The following is a 20,104-nucleotide window of genomic DNA, read 5'->3' as shown; positions in this document are numbered from 1 at the left end:
AGAAAGCATGGAGAGAGCAGGCAGCCACAGAGGGCAGATACAGAAAGAAGGCGGCCAGAAACCATGGAGAGAGCAGGCAGCCACAGAGGGCAGATACAGAAAGAAGGCGGCCAGAAACCATGGAGAGAGCAGACAGCCAGAGGGCAAATACAGAAAGAAGGCGGACGGAGAGCAGGGGAAGAGCAGATACAGAAAGAAGGCGGCCAGAAAGCGTGGAGAGAGCAGACAGCCACAGAGGGCAGATACAGAAAGAAGGCGGCCAGAAAGCATGGAGAGAGCAGGCAGCCACAGAGGGAAGATACAGAAAGAAGGTGGCCAGAAACCATGGAGAGAGCAGGCAGCCACAGAGGGAAGATACAGAAAGAAGACGGCCAGAAACCATGGAAAGAGCAGATACAGAAAGAAGGTGGCTAGAAACCATGGAGTGAGCAGGCAGCCACAGAGAGTAGATATAGAAAGAAGGCGGCCAGAAACCATGGAGAGAGCAGACAGCCACAGAGGGAAGATACAGAAAGAAGGCGGCCAGAAACCATGGAGAGAGCAGGCAGCCACAGAGGGCAGATACAGAAAGAAGGCGGCCAGAAACCATGGAGAGAGCAGGCAGCCACAGAGGGCAGATACAGAAAGAAGGCGGCCAGAAACCATGGAGAGAGCAGACAGCCACAGAGGGCAGATACAGAAAGAAGGCGGCCAGAAACCATGGAGAGAGCAGACAGCCACAGAGGGAAGATACAGAAAGAAGGCGGCCAGAAACCATGGAGAGAGCAGGCAGCCACAGAGGGCAGATACAGAAAGAAGGTGGCCAGAAAGCGTGGATACAGCATGCAGCCAGAGGGCAAATACAGAAAGGCCTCAAAGAGCTGATGTATAGCGAAGCCGGCCAAAGAGAGCGGGGGGGGGGGGGGGGGGGGAAACAGATAGCCACAATGAGCAGATTTAGAAACAAGGCAGCCGCAGACCTGGGAGAGACCAGAAGGCCACAAAGGTCAGATCTAGAAAGAAGGCCACAAATAGCTAATATATTGATAAGGCGGCCACAGAGGACGGGGAGAGAGCAGATGGCCACAAAGATCAGATATGGAAAGCAGGCGGCCACAGAGATCGGATACAGGGTGGGTAGTGCAAGACAAACCGGCACAGAGAGGTGACAGTAAGTATAGGAAGATGGTGGCCGCAGGGTCAGTAGAGCAGCGAGTCCCACCTTACTACAGTGGGGGACGCTCTACTTTGTACCTTTTTAAAGAAGCTTGGACTAAGGGAAAGTGATGCCTCCAGATTCCTGCCTTGTGCTATATTCTGGCTGAGATGTTCTATAGACTGACATGTCTTTCTACCGCTATTGGTTGGGAAACAGTGGGAGGACGAAGGCGTCGTGGCGTTGGGGAGTCAGATGAGAAGGTCGCTATGTGGTGAATGTGGAGACCACAGTCCAAATGATGGGCGGCAATGACTGCCTTATTGGAACATAGCGCTGCGCTCACCTCAGCGTCTCGTTGTAGATTTCGGCCATGCTGACACTCAGGTGATGCTCCCAGCTCCTGGATCTTTCGCTCACCTCTGACAGGAGCAGGCGAAGGGCCCTCTGGTTTATGCCAGGATTAGCAGCAGTACCCTGCGGGATGGACAGATTATTTCACCAAATGCCCTCCCATAGAGCCGATCCCCTCCTCTCTAGTGGCCCTCACCTCCATGCTGTATGTTTTACCAGATCCTGTCTGTCCATAGGCCAGAATACAGACGTTGTACCCATCCAGACAGGAGGTGATGAGTGGAGAAACCTCATCAAACACCTTGAAGAAAAGGGCAGATTCAGGAGATGTCCCCTCCACACTCCCCGGCAGGCCCCCCGCGCTCCCCGGCAGGCCGCCGAGCTCCTCTTACCTCCTCCTGTTTTGTGCTCGGAGGAAAAACTTTGTCAAGTTCGAAGCTCTGTTTTTTTCCTTTGTTCGTGACGTGCAGGATCCCATCATCATCCTGGTCAAAGGTGACTATGTTTTGTGCCCCTGGACCAGTCCCATCGTCAGCTGTGATTGGCCGCACTCGAGCGAGTACACGGATGTTCCCTGATGAGACAGGAGCGTATATCCTTATAATAATGAGACATGTGCAGATACGACAGCACCATAGTCACAATCCCCTTGATCCCCGCCAAGAGGCGCACGGTGAGGCTTGTGGCTCCAGCCATGAGGCTGAGACGGTGACAGCACTCGCTCACCTCGGAGACGCACCAGTTGGTTGTGGCACTCTTTTCGCAGGTAAAGTTCTCGCCTGTATTTGGAGAGGAGCTCAGCGTTGGTGTCTTGAACACTCTTCACAGCTTGAGAGAACTGTGAAATGCACAGCGTTATGGCAGATCTTTTGTGTAGCCACCACCCTTCCATCTGGTCTCTTCACCACTACGTACCTCATCTCGGGCCTCTCGCATGACCTTGAACACCAGACCCGGGAAGTCTCGCACCTGTCTCTTCAGAACATTGTAGTCATGGGTCAGAGTGCGGAGAGCTGGTTGTAACATGAGGAGATTCCTACGGACACCTAACGAGAAACATCGAAGGCCGTGAGGCCAGAGAGATCATCAAGCCTTACAACACGTTCTAGAAAGCTGATGGTCTCTGCACCCAAATCTGAGAAATTATCTATAGAAGACACAACAGGAGAAAGGAGATACAGATGAGGCCGCACCAGGAGACTGGGGCAAGGTACAGGAACTAATAAGAGGGACGGGCACCAGGAGAAGGGCTGCATCCCATCCACCAGTCCAGACGCCCAGTAACATCAGGCCCTCACCATCCAAGCTCTGGTGCACCGCTCTCATCTCCTCCTGGGCTCGCTCAAATGCCTCAGACACCGCACGCTCCTTCTCCTCCTGCAAGGCCTGGAACTCCTGCACCATCTGCTCCTGCTCACGATCCAGCTCTGCAGCGTACAGCGCCACCTATGGGGGACCATGGTACTGCAGTCACTACAATTATTATGCCGGGATCTCTGCTAATGGGAGGACATTATGCTGAAGTTATGGAGCACACCATTATGCTAGCTGAGGGTTCTGGTCTAGGGTGTCTGTACGGACCTTTAAGACGTCTCAAGCCCACCAACAATAAACCGATCACTGGCAAAGGGGGCATAAAATTTACAAAATTAACTTTAATTTCTATAACTGATAAAGTGCACGATCCATCCACCCATTAATCTGCAGCCTATCCAAGCCTATCCCCCATATAGTCTGCAGCCTATCCAAGCCCATCCACCATATAATCTGCAGCCTATCCAAGCCTATCCCCCATATAGTCTGCAGCCTATCCAAGCCTATCCCCCATATAATCTGCAGCCTGTCCAAGCCTATCCCCCATATAGTCTGCAGCCTATCCAAGCCTATCCCCCATATAGTCTGCAGCCTATCCAAGCCTATCCCCCATATAGTCTGCAGCCTATCCAAGCCTATCCCCCATATAATCTGCAGCCTATCCAAGCCCATCCACCATATAATCTGTAGCCTGTCCAAGCCTATCCCCCATATAGTCTGCAGCCTATCCAAGCCCATCCACCATATAATCTGCAGCCTATCCAAGCCTATCCCCCATATAGTCTGCATCCTATTCAAGCCTATCCCCCATATAGTCTGCAGCCTATCCAAGCCTATCCCCCATATAGTCTGCAGCCTATCCAAGCCTATCCCCCATATAGTCTGCAGCCTATCCAAGCCTATCCCCCATATAGTCTGCAGCCTATCCAAGCCCATCCACCATATAATCTGCAGCCTATCCAAGCCTATCCCCCATATAGTCTGCAGCCTGTCCAAGCCCATCCACCATATAATCTGCAGCCTATCCCCATATAGTCTGCAGCCTATCCAAGCCCATCCACCATATAATCTGCAGCCTATCCCCCATATAATCTGCAGCCTATCCAAGCCTATCCCCCATATAGTCTGCAGCCTATCCAAGCCTATCCCCCATATAATCTGCAGCCTATCCAAGCCCATCCACCATATAATATGCAGCCTATCCCCCATATAGTCTGCAGCCTATCCAAGCCCATCCACCATATAATCTGCATATAAACCTATGGGGGACCATGGTACTGCAGTCACTACAATTATTATGCCGGGATCTCTGCTAATGGGAGGACATTATGCTGAAGTTATGGAGCACACCATTATGCTAGCTGAGGGTTCTGGTCTAGGGTGTCTGTACGGACCTTTAAGACGTCTCAAGCCCACCAACAATAAACCGATCACTGGCAAAGGGGGCATAAAATTTACAAAATTAACTTTAATTTCTATAACTGATAAAGTGCACGATCCATCCACCCATTAATCTGCAGCCTATCCAAGCCTATCCCCCATATAGTCTGCAGCCTATCCAAGCCTATCCCCCATATAGTCTGCAGCCTATCCAAGCCTATCCCCCATATAGTCTGCAGCCTATCCAAGCCTATCCCCCATATAGTCTGCAGCCTATCCAAGCCTATCCCCCATATAGTCTGCAGCCTATCCAAGCCTATCCCCCATATAGTCTGCAGCCTGTCCAAGCCTATCCCCCATATAGTCTGCAGCCTATCCAAGCCCATCCACCATATAATATGCAGCCTATCCCCCATATAGTCTGCAGCCTATCCAAGCCCATCCACCCTATAATATGCAGCCTATCCAAGCCTATCCCCCATATAGTCTGCAGCCTATCCAAGCCCATCCCCCATATAATCTGCAGCCTGTCCAAGCCCATCCACCATATAATCTGCAGCCTATCCAAGCCTATCCCCCATATAGTCTGCAGCCTATCCAAGCCTATCCCCCATATAGTCTGCAGCCTATCCAAGCCTATCCCCCATATAGTCTGCAGCCTATCCAAGCCTATCCCCCATATAGTCTGCAGCCTATCCAAGCCTATCCCCCATATAGTCTGCAGCCTGTCCAAGCCCATCCACCATATAATATGCAGCCTATGCCCCATATAGTCTGCAAGCTGCAGCCTATCCAAGCCCATCCACCCTATAATATGCAGCCTATCCAAGCCTATCCCCCATATAGTCTGCAGCCTATCCAAGCCTATCCACCATATAATCTGCAGCCTATCCAAGCCCATCCACCATATAATCTGCAGCCTATCCAAGCCCATCCACCATATAATCTGCAGCCTGTCCAAGCCCATCCACCATATAATCTGCAGCCTGTCCAAGCCCATCCACCATATAATCTGCAGCCTGTCCAAGCCCATCCACCATATAATCTGCAGCCTATCCAAGCCCATCCACCCTATAATCTGCAGCCTATCCCCCATATAGTCTGCAGCCTGTCCAAGCCCATCCACCATATAATCTGCAGCCTATCCCCATATAGTCTGCAGCCTATCCAAGCCCATCCACCATATAATCTGTAGCCTGTCCAAGCCTATCCCCCATATAGTCTGCAGCCTGTCCAAGCCCATCCACCATATAATCTGTAGCCTGTCCAAGCCTATCCCCCATATAGTCTGCAGCCTATCCAAGCCCATCCACCATATAATCTGTAGCCTGTCCAAATCCATCCATCATATAATCTGTAGCCGGTCTGAGCCCATCCACTATATAATCTGTAGCCGGTCTGAGCCCATCCACCATATAATCTGCAGCCTATCCAAGCCCATCCACCATATAATCTGCAGCCTATCCAAGCCTATCCCCCATATAGTCTGCAGCCTATCCAAGCCTATCCCCCATATAGTCTGCAGCCTATCCAAGCCTATCCCCCATATAGTCTGCAGCCTATCCAAGCCTATCCCCCATATAGTCTGCAGCCTATCCAAGCCCATCCACCATATAATCTGCAGCCTATCCAAGCCTATCCCCCATATAGTCTGCAGCCTATCCAAGCCCATCCACCATATAATCTGCAGCCTGTCCAAGCCCATCCACCATATAATCTGCAGCCTATCCAAGCCCATCCACCCTATAATATGCAGCCTATCCAAGCCTATCCCCCATATAGTCTGCAGCCTGTCCAAGCCTATCCCCTATATAATCTGCAGCCTATCCAAGCCTATCCCCCATATAATCTGCAGCCTATCCAAGCCTATCCCCCATATAATCTGCAGCCTATCCAAGCCTATCCCCCATATAATCTGCAGCCTATCCAAGCCTATCCCCCATATAGTCTGCAGCCTGTCCAAGCCCATCCACCATATAATCTGCAGCCTATCCAAGCCTATCCACCATATAATCTGCAGCCTATCCAAGCCTATCCCCCATATAATTGAAAAAAATCCAGCACTCAAAGCATTCAACTGAAATTGTTTTATATTTTATTCATTGATCTGTGTAATTATTAAAGACGTTTCGGTCATCCGACCTTCATCAGTTTACACTACAATAAAAAGATACATGAAAAATTTTTTAGTGTACAGAAATAATGGCATTATACAATCATGGTAACAAAAAAGGGCAGAAATATTCACCACATTATAATGCATGAACCATAAACTATGATATACAAAAAATGTCAACAAAAAGACAAAAATGAAGAATCTGTCAGTTGAGCCGCTTCACTAGTGAAAAACTTTTTCATGTATCTTTTTATTGTAGTGTAAACTGATGAAGGTCGGATGACCGAAACGTCTTTAATAATTACACAGATCAATGAATAAAATATAAAACAATTTCAGTTGAATGCTTTGAGTGCTGGATTTTTTTCAATTTTTTGATCTGGGGTGGGACCCTATCCAAGCACCAGCGACTATAGAAGGAGTGCCACATTTCTATATTCTATATAGACTATCCCCCATATAATCTGCAGCCTATCCACCATATAATCTGCAGCCTATCCAAGCCTATCCCCCATATAGTCTGCAGCCTATCCAAGCCTAAACCCCCATATAATCTGCAGCCTATCCAAGCCTATCCCCCATATAATCTGCAGCCTATCCAAGCCCATCCACCATATAATCTGCAGCCTATCCAAGCCTATTCACCATATAATCTGCAGCCTATCCAAGCCCATCCACCATATAATCTGCAGCCTATCCAAGCCCATCCACCATATAATCTGCAGCCTATCCAAACCCATCCACCATATAATCTGTAGCCTGTCCAAACCCATCCATCATATAATCTGTAGCCGGTCTGAGCCCACCCACCATATAATCTGCAGCCTATCCAAGCCCATCCACCATATAATCTGTAGCCTATCCAAGCCCATCCACCATATAATCTGCAGCCTATCCAAGCCTATCCACCATATAATCTGCAGCCTGTCCAAGCCCATCCACCATATAATCTGCAGCCTATCCGAGCCCATCCACCATATAATCTGTAGCCTATCCGAGCCCATCCACTATATAATCTGTAGCTTATCCGAGCCCATCCACCATATAATCTGTAGCCTGTCCAAGCCCATCCACCATATAATCTGTAGCCTATCCGAGCCCATCCACTATATAATCTGTAGCTTATCCGAGCCCATCCACCATATAATCTGCAGCCTGTCCAAGCCCATCCACCATATAATCTGTAGCCGGTCTGAGCTCATCCACCATATAATCTGTAGCCTGTCCAAATCCATCCACCATATAATCTGTAGCCTGTCCAAACCCATCCATCATATAATCTGTAGCCGGTCTGAGCCCACCCACCATATAATCTGCAGCCTATCCAAGCCCATCCACTATATAATCTGTAGCCAGTCTGAGCCCATCCACCATATAATCTGCAGCCTATCCGAGCCCATCCACCATATAATCTGCAGCCTATGCAAGCCCATCCACCATATAATCTGTAGCCGGTCTGAGCCCATCCACCATATAATCTGTAGCCTATCCGAGCCCATCTCCTGAGTAATGTGTAGCCTGTCCGAGCCCATCAACCATATAATCTGTAACCTGTCTGAGGCCATCCCCTGTATAATCTGTAGCCTATCATTCCTGCAGTGTTCGGATATGCTCTCAAGGGACCTTTTAAATTCTCAGTTTTCTTTTTATATTTTTATTTGACTCTGGCGCCTCTATATTGGATATCGCACAGTGCTCCCTGTTAATAAGTTCATTTATCGATATTCAGGATCCATCCATATTGCACAAGCCATTTCAGTGGCTTGTGCCCCCCACGTATTGGAGTCAGTGGCTTGTGCCCCCCACGTATTGGAGTCGGTGGCCGGTGCCCTCCACGTATTGGAGTCGGTGGCCAGTGCCCCCCCACGTATTGGAGTCGGTGGCCGGTGCTCCCCACGTATTGGAGTCGGTGGCCGGTGCTCCCCACGTATTGGAGTCGGTGGCTTGTGCCCTCCACGTATTGGAGTCGTTGGACGGTGCCCTCCACGTATTGGAGTCGGTGGCCGGTGCCCCCCACGTATTGGAGTCGGTGGCCGGTGCCCTCCACGTATTGGAGTCGGTGGCCGGTGCCCCCCACGTATTGGAGTTGGTGGCCGGTGCCCCCCACATATTGGAGTCGGTGGCCGGTGCCCCGCACGTATTGGAGTCGGTGGCCGGTGCCCCGCACGTATTGGAGTCGGTGGCCGGTGCCCCGCACGTATTGGAGTTGGTGGCCGGTGCTCCCCACGTATTGGAGTCGGTGGCCGGTGCCCCGCACGTATTGGAGTTGGTGGCCGGTGCTCCCCATGTATCGGATCTTATACTGCACTCTTCCCAGTGACGAGTGCTGTCCAATGTTTTTTCAGATTACCTCGGATCGGATGTCCTCTTCTAGCTCTGACACAAGTCCTTATGTGAAGGGACTGGCGCCATTTCTATCCCTCTGTCCCAGCCTCCGTTCCTTATACTATTCCGCACTATCTACTTCCTTATAGCACAAAACGTTAACATTATGGAGTTGCATCAGATGTTGCAGGCCAGCCCACCTCTACACGCTATGTCTCCCCTGTATTGGGGGACGCATCAGGAGGCTTCTGTGATCACTAGACCACCCCAGGAATGTCTGGGGGTTATATTATAGCGCACAGAGGACAATAGAGAAAAATCCTCCCACCTTTCTGGATGACAATGGGGCTGATTTTTGTTTTTGATGTGCTTGTTTGGCCCCGGCCTTGCCTTGATCTCCACTTCAGAGGCAGCCGGGGGCTGTGACCTCAGCGGGAGCAGGTATGGGGGGCCTCCATCTAAGGAACATTGGTAGTTGGGGGCTCTGACCTCAGCGGGAGCAGGTATGGGGGGCCTCCATCTAAGGAACATTGGTAGTTGGGGGCAATGACCTATGTGGGAAAGGTAGTTGCTGCCCTAATTTACAGCACGGAGGCTTTCAGGGGCTTTGATCTTATTGGAGAGGTGGTCGGGTGTCCTGATCTCGGGCACAGGTGGTCGGGTGTCCTGATCTCGGGCACAGGTGGTCGGGTGTCCTGATCTCGGGCACAGGTGGTCGGGTGTCCTGATCTCGGGCACAGGTGGTCGGGTGTCCTGATCTCGGGCACAGGTGGTCGGGTGTCCTGATCTCGGGCACAGGTGGTCGGGTGTCCTGATCTCGGGCACAGGTGGTCGGGTGTCCTGATCTCGGGCACAGGTGGTCGGGTGTCCTGATCTCGGGCACAGGTGGTCGGGTGTCCTGATCTCGGGCACAGGTGGTCGGGTGTCCTGATCTCGGGCACAGGTGGTCGGGTGTCCTGATCTCGGGCACAGGTGGTCGGGTGTCCTGATCTCGGGCACAGGTGGTCGGGTGTCCTGATCTCGGGCACAGGTGGTCGGGTGTCCTGATCTCGGGCACAGGTGGTCGGGTGTCCTGATCTCGGGCACAGGTGGTCGGGTGTCCTGATCTCGGGCACAGGTGGTCGGGTGTCCTGATCTCGGGCACAGGTGGTCGGGTGTCCTGATCTCGGGCACAGGTGGTCGGGTGTCCTGATCTCGGGCACAGGTGGTCGGGTGTCCTGATCTCGGGCACAGGTGGTCGGGTGTCCTGATCTCGGGCACAGGTGGTCGGGTGTCCTGATCTCGGGCACAGGTTGTCGGGTGTCCTGATCTCGGGCACAGGTTGTCGGGTGTCCTGATCTCGGGCACAGGTGGTCGGGTGTCCTGATCTCGGGCACAGGTGGTCGGGTGTCCTGATCTCGGGCACAGGTGGTCGGGTGTCCTGATCTCGGGCACAGGTGGTCGGGTGTCCTGATCTCGGGCACAGGTGGTCGGGTGTCCTGATCTCGGGCACAGGTGGTCGGGTGTCCTGATCTCGGGCACAGGTTGTCGGGTGTCCTGATCTCGGGCACAGGTTGTCGGGTGTCCTGATCTCGGGCACAGGTGGTCGGGTGTCCTGATCTCGGGCACAGGTGGTCGGGTGTCCTGATCTCGGGCACAGGTGGTCGGGTGTCCTGATCTCGGGCACAGGTGGTCGGGTGTCCTGATCTCGGGCACAGGTGGTCGGGTGTCCTGATCTCGGGCACAGGTGGTCGGGTGTCCTGATCTCGGGCACAGGTTGTCTGGTGTCCTGATCTCGGGCACAGGTGGTCGGGTGTCCTGATCTCGGGCACAGGTGGTCGGGTGTCCTGATCTCGGGCACAGGTGGTCGGGTGTCCTGATCTCGGGCACAGGTGGTCGGGTGTCCTGATCTCGGGCACAGGTGGTCGGGTGTCCTGATCTCGGGCACAGGTGGTCGGGTGTCCTGATCTCGGGCACAGGTGGTCGGGTGTCCTGATCTCGGGCACAGGTGGTCGGGTGTCCTGATCTCGGGCACAGGTGGTCGGGTGTCCTGATCTCGGGCACAGGTGGTCGGGTGTCCTGATCTCGGGCACAGGTGGTCGGGTGTCCTGATCTCGGGCACAGGTTGTCTGGTGTCCTGATCTCGGGCACAGGTGGTCGGTGTCCTGATCTCGGGCACAGGTGGTCGGGTGTCCTGATCTCGGGCACAGGTTGTCTGGTGTCCTGATCTCGGGCACAGGTTGTCTGGTGTCCTGATCTCGGGCACAGGTTGTCTGGTGTCCTGATCTCGGGCACAGGTGGTCGGGTGTCCTGATCTCGGGCACAGGTGGTCGGGTGTCCTGATCTCGGGCACAGGTGGTCGGGTGTCCTGATCTCGGGCACAGGTGGTCGGGTGTCCTGATCTCGGGCACAGGTGGTCGGGTGTCCTGATCTCGGGCACAGGTTGTCTGGTGTCCTGATCTCGGGCACAGGTTGTCGGGTGTCCTGATCTCGGGCACAGGTGGTCGGGTGTCCTGATCTCGGGCACAGGTTGTCTGGTGTCCTGATCTCGGGCACAGGTTGTCTGGTGTCCTGATCTCGGGCACAGGTGGTCGGGTGTCCTGATCTCGGGCACAGGTGGTCGGGTGTCCTGATCTCGGGCACAGGTGGTCGGGTGTCCTGATCTCGGGCACAGGTGGTCGGGTGTCCTGATCTCGGGCACAGGTGGTCGGGTGTCCTGATCTCGGGCACAGGTGGTCGGGTGTCCTGATCTCGGGCACAGGTGGTCGGGTGTCCTGATCTCGGGCACAGGTTGTCTGGTGTCCTGATCTCGGGCACAGGTTGTCGGGTGTCCTGATCTCGGGCACAGGTGGTCGGGTGTCCTGATCTCGGGCACAGGTTGTCTGGTGTCCTGATCTCGGGCACAGGTGGTCGGGTGTCCTGATCTCGGGCACAGGTGGTCGGGTGTCCTGATCTCGGGCACAGGTGGTCGGGTGTCCTGATCTCGGGCACAGGTGGTCGGGTGTCCTGATCTCGGGCACAGGTGGTCGGGTGTCCTGATCTCGGGCACAGGTGGTCGGGTGTCCTGATCTCGGGCACAGGTTGTCGGGTGTCCTGATCTCGGGCACAGGTGGTCGGGTGTCCTGATCTCGGGCACAGGTGGTCGGGTGTCCTGATCTCGGGCACAGGTGGTCGGGTGTCCTGATCTCGGGCACAGGTGGTCGGGTGTCCTGATCTCGGGCACAGGTTGTCGGGTGTCCTGATCTCGGGCACAGGTGGTCTGGTGTCCTGATCTCGGGCACAGGTGGTCGGGTGTCCTGATCTCGGGCACAGGTGGTCGGGTGTCCTGATCTCGGGCACAGGTGGTCGGGTGTCCTGATCTCGGGCACAGGTGGTCGGGTGTCCTGATCTCGGGCACAGGTGGTCGGGTGTCCTGATCTCGGGCACAGGTGGTCGGGTGTCCTGATCTCGGGCACAGGTGGTCGGGTGTCCTGATCTCGGGCACAGGTGGTCGGGTGTCCTGATCTCGGGCACAGGTGGTCGGGTGTCCTGATCTCGGGCACAGGTGGTCGGGTGTCCTGATCTCGGGCACAGGTGGTCGGGTGTCCTGATCTCGGGCACAGGTGGTCGGGTGTCCTGATCTCGGGCACAGGTGGTCGGGTGTCCTGATCTCGGGCACAGGTGGTCGGGTGTCCTGATCTCGGGCACAGGTGGTCGGGTGTCCTGATCTCGGGCACAGGTGGTCGGGTGTCCTGATCTCGGGCACAGGTGGTCGGGTGTCCTGATCTCGGGCACAGGTGGTCGGGTGTCCTGATCTCGGGCACAGGTGGTCGGGTGTCCTGATCTCGGGCACAGGTGGTCGGGTGTCCTGATCTCGGGCACAGGTGGTCGGGTGTCCTGATCTCGGGCACAGGTTGTCGGGTGTCCTGATCTAAGCCATGGAGGTAGGCGTAGTCCTGACCTGGGCATGGAGCTTGGAGGCCTCTTCTTCTTCGCGCTGCAGTTGCCTCTTTAGGTCTTCTACGACCTGGTTCTGTGTCTCCAGTTGCTCCTGGAGATGGAGGCTCCTGTCCTCGGCCTCCCCAAGAGCCGCCCTCATCCGGCCACACTCCACCTCCACTGTCCTCACCACGTACTACAAAACAGAGGTTACACAATAGATCACACACAATGCACACATCATACACAATGTACACATTATATACACACACAATGCACACATCATACACAATGTACACATTACATATATACACACAATGTACACATTATACACAATGTACACATTACATATATACACACAATGTACACATTATACACAATGTACACATTACATATATACACACAATGTACACATTATACACAATGTACACATTACATATATACACACAATGTACACATTATACACAATGTACACATTACATATATACACACAATGTACACATTATACACAATGTACACATTACATATATACACACAATGTACACATTATATACACACACAATGTACACATTATATACACACACAATGTACACATTATATACACACACAATGTACACATTATACACACACACAATGTACACATTATATACACACACAATGTACACATTATATACACACACAATGTACACATTATATACACACACAATGTACACATTATATATACACACAATGTACACACAATGTACATATATATATATATATATATATATATATATATATATACACACACACAATGTACACATTATATATACACACACACAATGTACACATTATATATACACACAATGTACACATTATATATACACACAATGTACACATTATATATACACACAATGTACACATTATATATACACACAATGTACACATTATATATACACACAATGTACACATTATATATACACACAATGTACACATTATATATACACACAATGTACACATTATATATACACACAATGTACACATTATATATACACACAATGTACACATTATATATACACACAATGTACACATTATATATACACACAATGTACACATTATATATACACACAATGTACACATTATATATACACACAATGTACACATTATATATACACACAATGTACACATTATATATACACACAATGTACACATTATATATACACACAATGTACACATTATATATACACACAATGTACACATTATATATACACACAATGTACACATTATATATACACACAATGTACACATTATATATACACACAATGTACACATTATATATACACACAATGTACACATTATATATACACACAATGTACACATTATATATACACACAATGTACACATTATATATACACACAATGTACACATTATATATACACACAATGTACACATTATATATACACACAATGTACACATTATATATACACACAATGTACACATTATATATACACACAATGTACACATTATATATACACACAATGTACACATTATATATACACACAATGTACACATTATATATACACACAATGTACACATTATATATACACACAATGTACACATTATATATACACACAATGTACACATTATATATACACACAATGTACACATTATATATACACACAATGTACACATTATATATACACACAATGTACACATTATATATACACACAATGTACACATTATATATACACACAATGTACACATTATACACAATGTACACATTATATATACACACAATGTACACATTATATATACACACAATGAAGGGAATTTTGTTACTTACCGTAAATTCCTTTTCTTCTAGCTCTTATTGGGAGACCCAGACGATTGGGTATAGCTACTGCCTCCGGAGGCCACACAAAGCACTACACTAAAAAGTGCAAGGCCCCTCCCCTTCTGGCTATACCCCCCCGTGGTATCACGGGTTCTCCAGTTTTAGTGCCAAAGCAAGAAGGAGGAAAGCCAATAACTGGTTTAAACAAATTAACTCCGAGTAACATCGGAGAACTGAAAAACCGTTCAACATGAACAACATGTGTACCCGCAAACAACAAAAACATCCCGAAGGACAACAGGGCGGGTGCTGGGTCTCCCAATAAGAGCTAGAAGAAAAGGAATTTACGGTAAGTAACAAAATTCCCTTCTTCTTCAGCGCTCTATTGGGAGACCCAGACGATTGGGACGTCCAAAAGCTGTCCCTGGGTGGGTAAAGAAATACCTCATGTTAGGGCTGCAAAACAGCCCTCCCCTACGGGGGTGTCACTGCCGCCTGCAGGACTCTTCTACCTAAGCTGGCATCCGCCGAAGCATAGGTATGCACCTGATAATGCTTGGTGAAAGTGTGCAGACTGGACCAGGTAGCTGCCTGGTACACTTGTTGAGCCGAAGCCTGGTGTCGTAATGCCCAGGACGCACCCACGGCTCTGGTTGAGTGGGCTTTTAGCCCTGAAGGAACCGGAAGCCCCGCAGAACGGTAGGCCTCTAGAATTGGTTCTTTGATCCATCGAGCCAGGGTGGCTTTAGAAGCCTGCAACCCCTTGCGCGGACCAGCGACAAGGACAAAAAGTGCATCGGAACGGCGCATGGGCGCCGTGCGGGAAATGTAGAGTCTGAGTGCTCTCACCAGATCTAACAAACGTAAGTCCTTTTCATACCGGTGAACCGGATGAGGACAAAAGGAAGGCAAGGATATATCCTGATTAAGATGAAATGAGGATACGACCTTAGGGAGAAACTCCGGAATGGGGCGCAGCACTACCTTGTCCTGGTGGAACACCAGGAAGGGAGCCTTGGATGACAGAGCTGCCAGCTCAGACACTCGCTGAAGCGATGTGATCGCAACGAGAAACGCCACCTTCTGTGACAGGCGAGAAAGGAAACTTCCTTCAGAGGCTCGAAAGGCGGCTTCTGGAGAGCAACTAATACCCTGTTGAGATCCCATGGATCTAACGGCCGCTTGTACGGGGGTACGATATGACAGACCCCCTGTAGGGACGTGCGCACCTTAGAAAGACGTGCTAGACGCTTCTGAAAAAACACGGATAGTGCCGAGACTTCCCCCTTAAGGAAGCCGAGCGACAAGCCCTTTTCTAACCCCGATTGCAGGAAGTAAAGAAAAGTAGGCAATGCAAATGGCCAGGGAGACACTCCCTGAGCCGAGCACCAGGTTAAGAAAATCTTCCACGTTCTGTGGTAGATCTTAGCAGAGGTGGACTTCCTAGCCTGTTTCATGGTGGCAACGACCCCTTGGGATAATCCTGAAGACGCTAGGATCCAGGACTCAATGGCCACACAGTCAGGTTCAGGGCCGCAGAATTCCGATGGAAAAACGGCCCTTGGGACAGTAAGTCTGGCCAGCCTGGTAGTGACCACGGTCGGCCGACCGTGAGATGCCACAGATCCGGGTACCACGATCTCCTCGGCCAGTCTGGGGCGACGAGTATGACGCGGCTGCAATCGGATCTGATTTTTTGCGCAGTACTCTGGGCAAGAGTGCCAGAGGTGGAAACACATATGTGAGCCGGAACTGCGACCAATCTTGCACTAAGGCGTCTGCCGCCAGAGCTCTGTGATCGCGCGATCGTGCCATAAATGCCGGGACCTTGTTGTTGTGCCGAGACGCCATTAGGTCGACGTCCGGCACCCCCCAGCGGCGACAGATTTCCTGAAACACGTCCGGGTGAAGGGACCATTCCCCTGCGTCCATACCCTGGCGACTGAGGAAGTCTGCTTCCCAGTTTTCTACGCCCGGGATGTGAACTGCGGATATGGTGGATGCTGTGTCCTCCACCCACATGAGGATTCGCCGGACTTCCTGGAAGGCTTGCCGACTGCGCGTCCCTCCTTGGTGGTTGATGTATGCCACCGCTGTGGAGTTGTCCGACTGGATTCGGATCTGCTCTCTTTCTAGCCACTGCTGGAAAGCTAGTAGGGTAAGATACCCTGCCCCGATTTCCAGAACATTGATCTGAAGGGTGGACTCCTGCTGAGTCCACGTCCCCTGAGCCCTGTGGCGGAGACAAACTGCTTCCCACCCTGACAGACTCGTATCTGTCGTGACCACTGCCCAGGATGGGGGTAGGAAGGATCTTCACTGTGACAATGAGGTGGGAATAAGCCACCACTGCAGAGAGTCCTTGGCCGTCTGGGAAAGGGAGACTTTCCTGTCCAGGGAGGTTGACTGCCCGTCCCATTGGCGGAGAATGTCCCCTTGCAGTTGGCGCAGATGAAACTGCGCAAAGGGAACTGCCTCCATGGCTGCCACCATCTTCCCTAGGAAGTGCATGAGGCGCCTTAAGGGGTGCGACTGGCCTTGAAGGAAAGACTGCACCTCTGTTTGCAGTGAACGCTGCTTGTTCAGCGGAAGCTTCACTATCGCTGATAGAGTGTGAACTCCATGCCGAGATACGTTAGTGATTGAGTCGGTGACCGATTTGACCTTGCCAAATTGATGATCCACCCGAAAGTCTGGAGAGTCTCCAGCGTAACATTCAGACTGCGTTGTCATGCCTCGAGGGAGGGTGCTTTGACGAGTAGATCGTCCAAGTAAGGGATCACCGGGTGTCCCTGAGAGTGCAAGACTGCTACCACTGCTGCCATGACCTTGGTGAACACCCGTGGGGCTGTCGCCAGACCGAATGGCAGAGCTACGAACTGAAGATGGTCGTCTCCTATCACAAAACGTAGAAAACGTTGGTGCTCCGTAGCAATTGGCACGTGGAGATAGGCATCTTTGATGTCTGTTGAGGCAAGGAAGTCTCCTCGAGACATTGAGGTAATGACGGATCGGAGGGATTCCATCCGGAACCGCCTGGCGTTCGCATGCTTATTGAGCAGTTTTAGGTCCAGAACAGGACGGAAGGAGCCGTCCTTTTTTGGAGCCACAAAGAGATTGGAGTACAAACCCTCGCCCTCGTTCCTGAGGGGGGACAGGGATCACCACTCCTTCTGCTCTTAGAGCGTCCACCGCCTGCAGCAGGGCATCTGCTCGGTGGGGAGGTGGGGCCGTTCTGAAGAATGGAGTCGGAGGACGAGAACAGAACACTGTCCTGTGCACGTGAGCACAATGTCCGTCACCCACCGGTCTGTGACCTGTGGCAGCTAAATGTCGCCAAAGGCGGGGGAGTCTGCCATCAACCGCGGATGCGGAGAGAGAGAGAGAGCTGAGAGTCATGAGGAGACCGCCTTGGTAGCGGTTCCTCCGGCTGCCTTCCTTGGGCGTGATTGAGCCCGGCCGGAATCTGAGCCCGTCTGAGGTTTTGTAGCCCTTTTGCACGAGGACAATTGGGACCTGCCCGAGCTTGGGAAGGACCGAAACCTCGACTGTACTTTTAGGACAGCATTAATAGGGTAAGTCGCAGTGCAGACATTGCGGAGTTACGGACGCCTCTGCGGTACAGATGTACATGTGCTCAAGGCCAGCTGCGCAAGAACAGCTGAAAAGGTTAGGTTGCCTATACGGCTGTGAATGCCGGAGCAACCGACACGCCGATAGCCTCCTAGACAGATTTCAACCAGAGTCCATCTGTCTGTGAATGGCATCTTTAAGTGAAGCCCCATCTCCAGTGCAACTATGGCTCTAGACGCAAGCCTGGAGATTGGAGAATCCACCTTTGGACCCTGGGTCCAGCGCTTGACCACGTCAGGGGAAAAGGGATAACGTGTATCTTAAAAACGTTTGGAGAAGACGCTTATCTGGTAAGCGTGGTGTTCCTGGACTGCTTCTCTGAAGTCAGCGTGGCCAGAAAAATACTCAATATCCGTTTGAGATACTGAAAAGGGACTTCTCCTGCTGTGAAGCTGACTCCTCCACTGGGGGAGCTGAGGGAGAAAGATCCAACCTTCCATTGATGGACGCTATAGGATCATTCCGTATGGCGTTACCATCCGGTGTATCCGGATTGATAGCGATGTCAGGATCAAAGTCCTGGAGAGCTGCCTTATCATACAGAGAGTCCTCCTGGGACCCCCCCGTTCCAAATGAGGTTGGTCAGGAAGATTGCCCATGGCCTGTCTGGACTGCAAGTCTCTATCTTATGACAATATATCTGTCGAAACTGCAACTCCGTCCCTGTCCTTGGACAGGGATGACAGGTGGTTTCTTTGGCCACGACTAGTAGAGACCCCGGCAGACGAAGTGCTAGAGACCCCGGCAGACGAAGTGCTACAGGGGAGCATGCACACAATGGGACGGTGTCATGAATAGCATCCCATGTAGTAAAAACAGCACTGAAAATCTGTGTTGCTTTTTTGCCGCTGCCGACTAGCCATCTAGAAGTATATAGCCAAGATTGGTGACCGTACAGTGCAATGTATAGCATACAAGCATAAAGTACAAATGAACACTGCAGCACAAGCAATACAAGCAGCATAGAAGCCTGTGCCCTGGCACCCCTGCTCTTCTGCTGCTGTAGACTAGTCATCTAGGGGAATATAGCCCAGAAGAGTGACCCTACAGTGCAATGTATAGCATACAAGCACAAGTACAAATGCACACTGCAGCCCATGCAATACAAGCAGCATAGAAAAAAACCTGTGCCCTGGCACCCCTGCTCTTCTGCTGCTGTAGACTAGTCATCTCGGGGAATATAGCCCAGAAGAGTGACCATACAGTGCAATGTATAGCATACAAGCACAAGTACAAATGCACACTGCAGCCCATCCAATACAAGCAGCATAGAAGCCTGTGCCCTGGCACCCCAGCTCTTCTGCTGCTGTAGACTAGTCATCTCGGGGAATATAGCCCAGAAGAGTGACCATACAGTGCAATGTATAGCATACAAGCACAAGTACAAATGAACACTGCAGCACATGCAATCCAAGCAGCATAGAAGCCTGTGCCCTGGCACCCCTGCTCTTCTGCTGCTGTAGACTAGTCATCTAGGGGAATATAGCCCAGAAGAGTGACCATACAGTGCAATGTATAGCATACAAGCATAAAGTACAAATGAACACTGCAGCACAAGCAATACAAGCAGCATAGAAAGCCTGTGCCTTGGCACCCCTGCTCTTCTGCTGCTGTAGACTAGTCATCTAGGGGAATATAGCCCAGAAGAGTGGCCATACAGTGCAATGTATAGCATACAAGCACAAGTACAAATGCACACTGCAGCCCATGCAATACAAGCAGCATAGAAAAAAACCTGTGCCCCAGCACCCTTGGTTTTCTGCTGCTGTAGTCTAGCCATTCCAGGAGAATATAGCTAAGACTAGCGACTGTACAGTGCAATGTATAGCATATCAGCATAAACACAAATGAACACTTCAGTACGTGCAATACAAGCAGCATAGAAAGCCTGTGCCTTAGCACACCTGCTTTCCTGCTGCTGATGTGTCGCTCTCCAAGCGGGCATATAGCGACCTATGCAGTTAAAATACACATGTACACACTGCAGTATATATTGGGGTCAGCACTATGTGTGCCGCTTACCGCCCGCCTATAAGCGGGTGTATGGTCGCCACCGTCCTGCCTGGTTGCCGAAAGTCCGAGCTCGGACTGCAGTAATGGCTGCCGGCTTCTTCCCCAGCTCGTGTGAGTAGGGGCG

General features: G+C 51.5%; 1 protein-coding gene across 2 annotated transcripts in view; it reads right to left on the bottom strand.

Moving 5' to 3' along the window:
• LOC142270523 (kinesin-like protein KIFC3) overlaps positions 1-20,104 on the bottom strand; it is a 51,941-nt gene that overhangs the window by 12,209 nt on the left and 19,628 nt on the right. Inside the window, exons 6-12 of one of the 2 annotated variants that reach the window (XM_075332441.1) lie at positions 12,544-12,717; positions 2,788-2,935; positions 2,405-2,535; positions 2,216-2,327; positions 1,882-2,063; positions 1,686-1,790; positions 1,482-1,612 (exon numbers count right to left, since the gene is read on the bottom strand). In XM_075332441.1, coding sequence (XP_075188556.1) covers positions 1,482-1,612; positions 1,686-1,790; positions 1,882-2,063; positions 2,216-2,327; positions 2,405-2,535; positions 2,788-2,935; positions 12,544-12,717 — 983 coding nt within the window. The remainder of the gene's footprint in view (positions 1-1,481; positions 1,613-1,685; positions 1,791-1,881; positions 2,064-2,215; positions 2,328-2,404; positions 2,536-2,787; positions 2,936-12,543; positions 12,718-20,104) is intronic. The other variant, XM_075332442.1, reaches the window with a different exon arrangement.

This window comes from Anomaloglossus baeobatrachus, unplaced genomic scaffold (assembly GCF_048569485.1).
Source record: "Anomaloglossus baeobatrachus isolate aAnoBae1 unplaced genomic scaffold, aAnoBae1.hap1 Scaffold_3292, whole genome shotgun sequence".
In the NCBI taxonomy this organism is placed as follows: Eukaryota; Metazoa; Chordata; class Amphibia; order Anura; family Aromobatidae; genus Anomaloglossus; species Anomaloglossus baeobatrachus.
The sequence above is the reverse complement of the archived record's forward strand: the minus strand, read 5'-3'. Positions and strand labels throughout refer to the sequence as shown.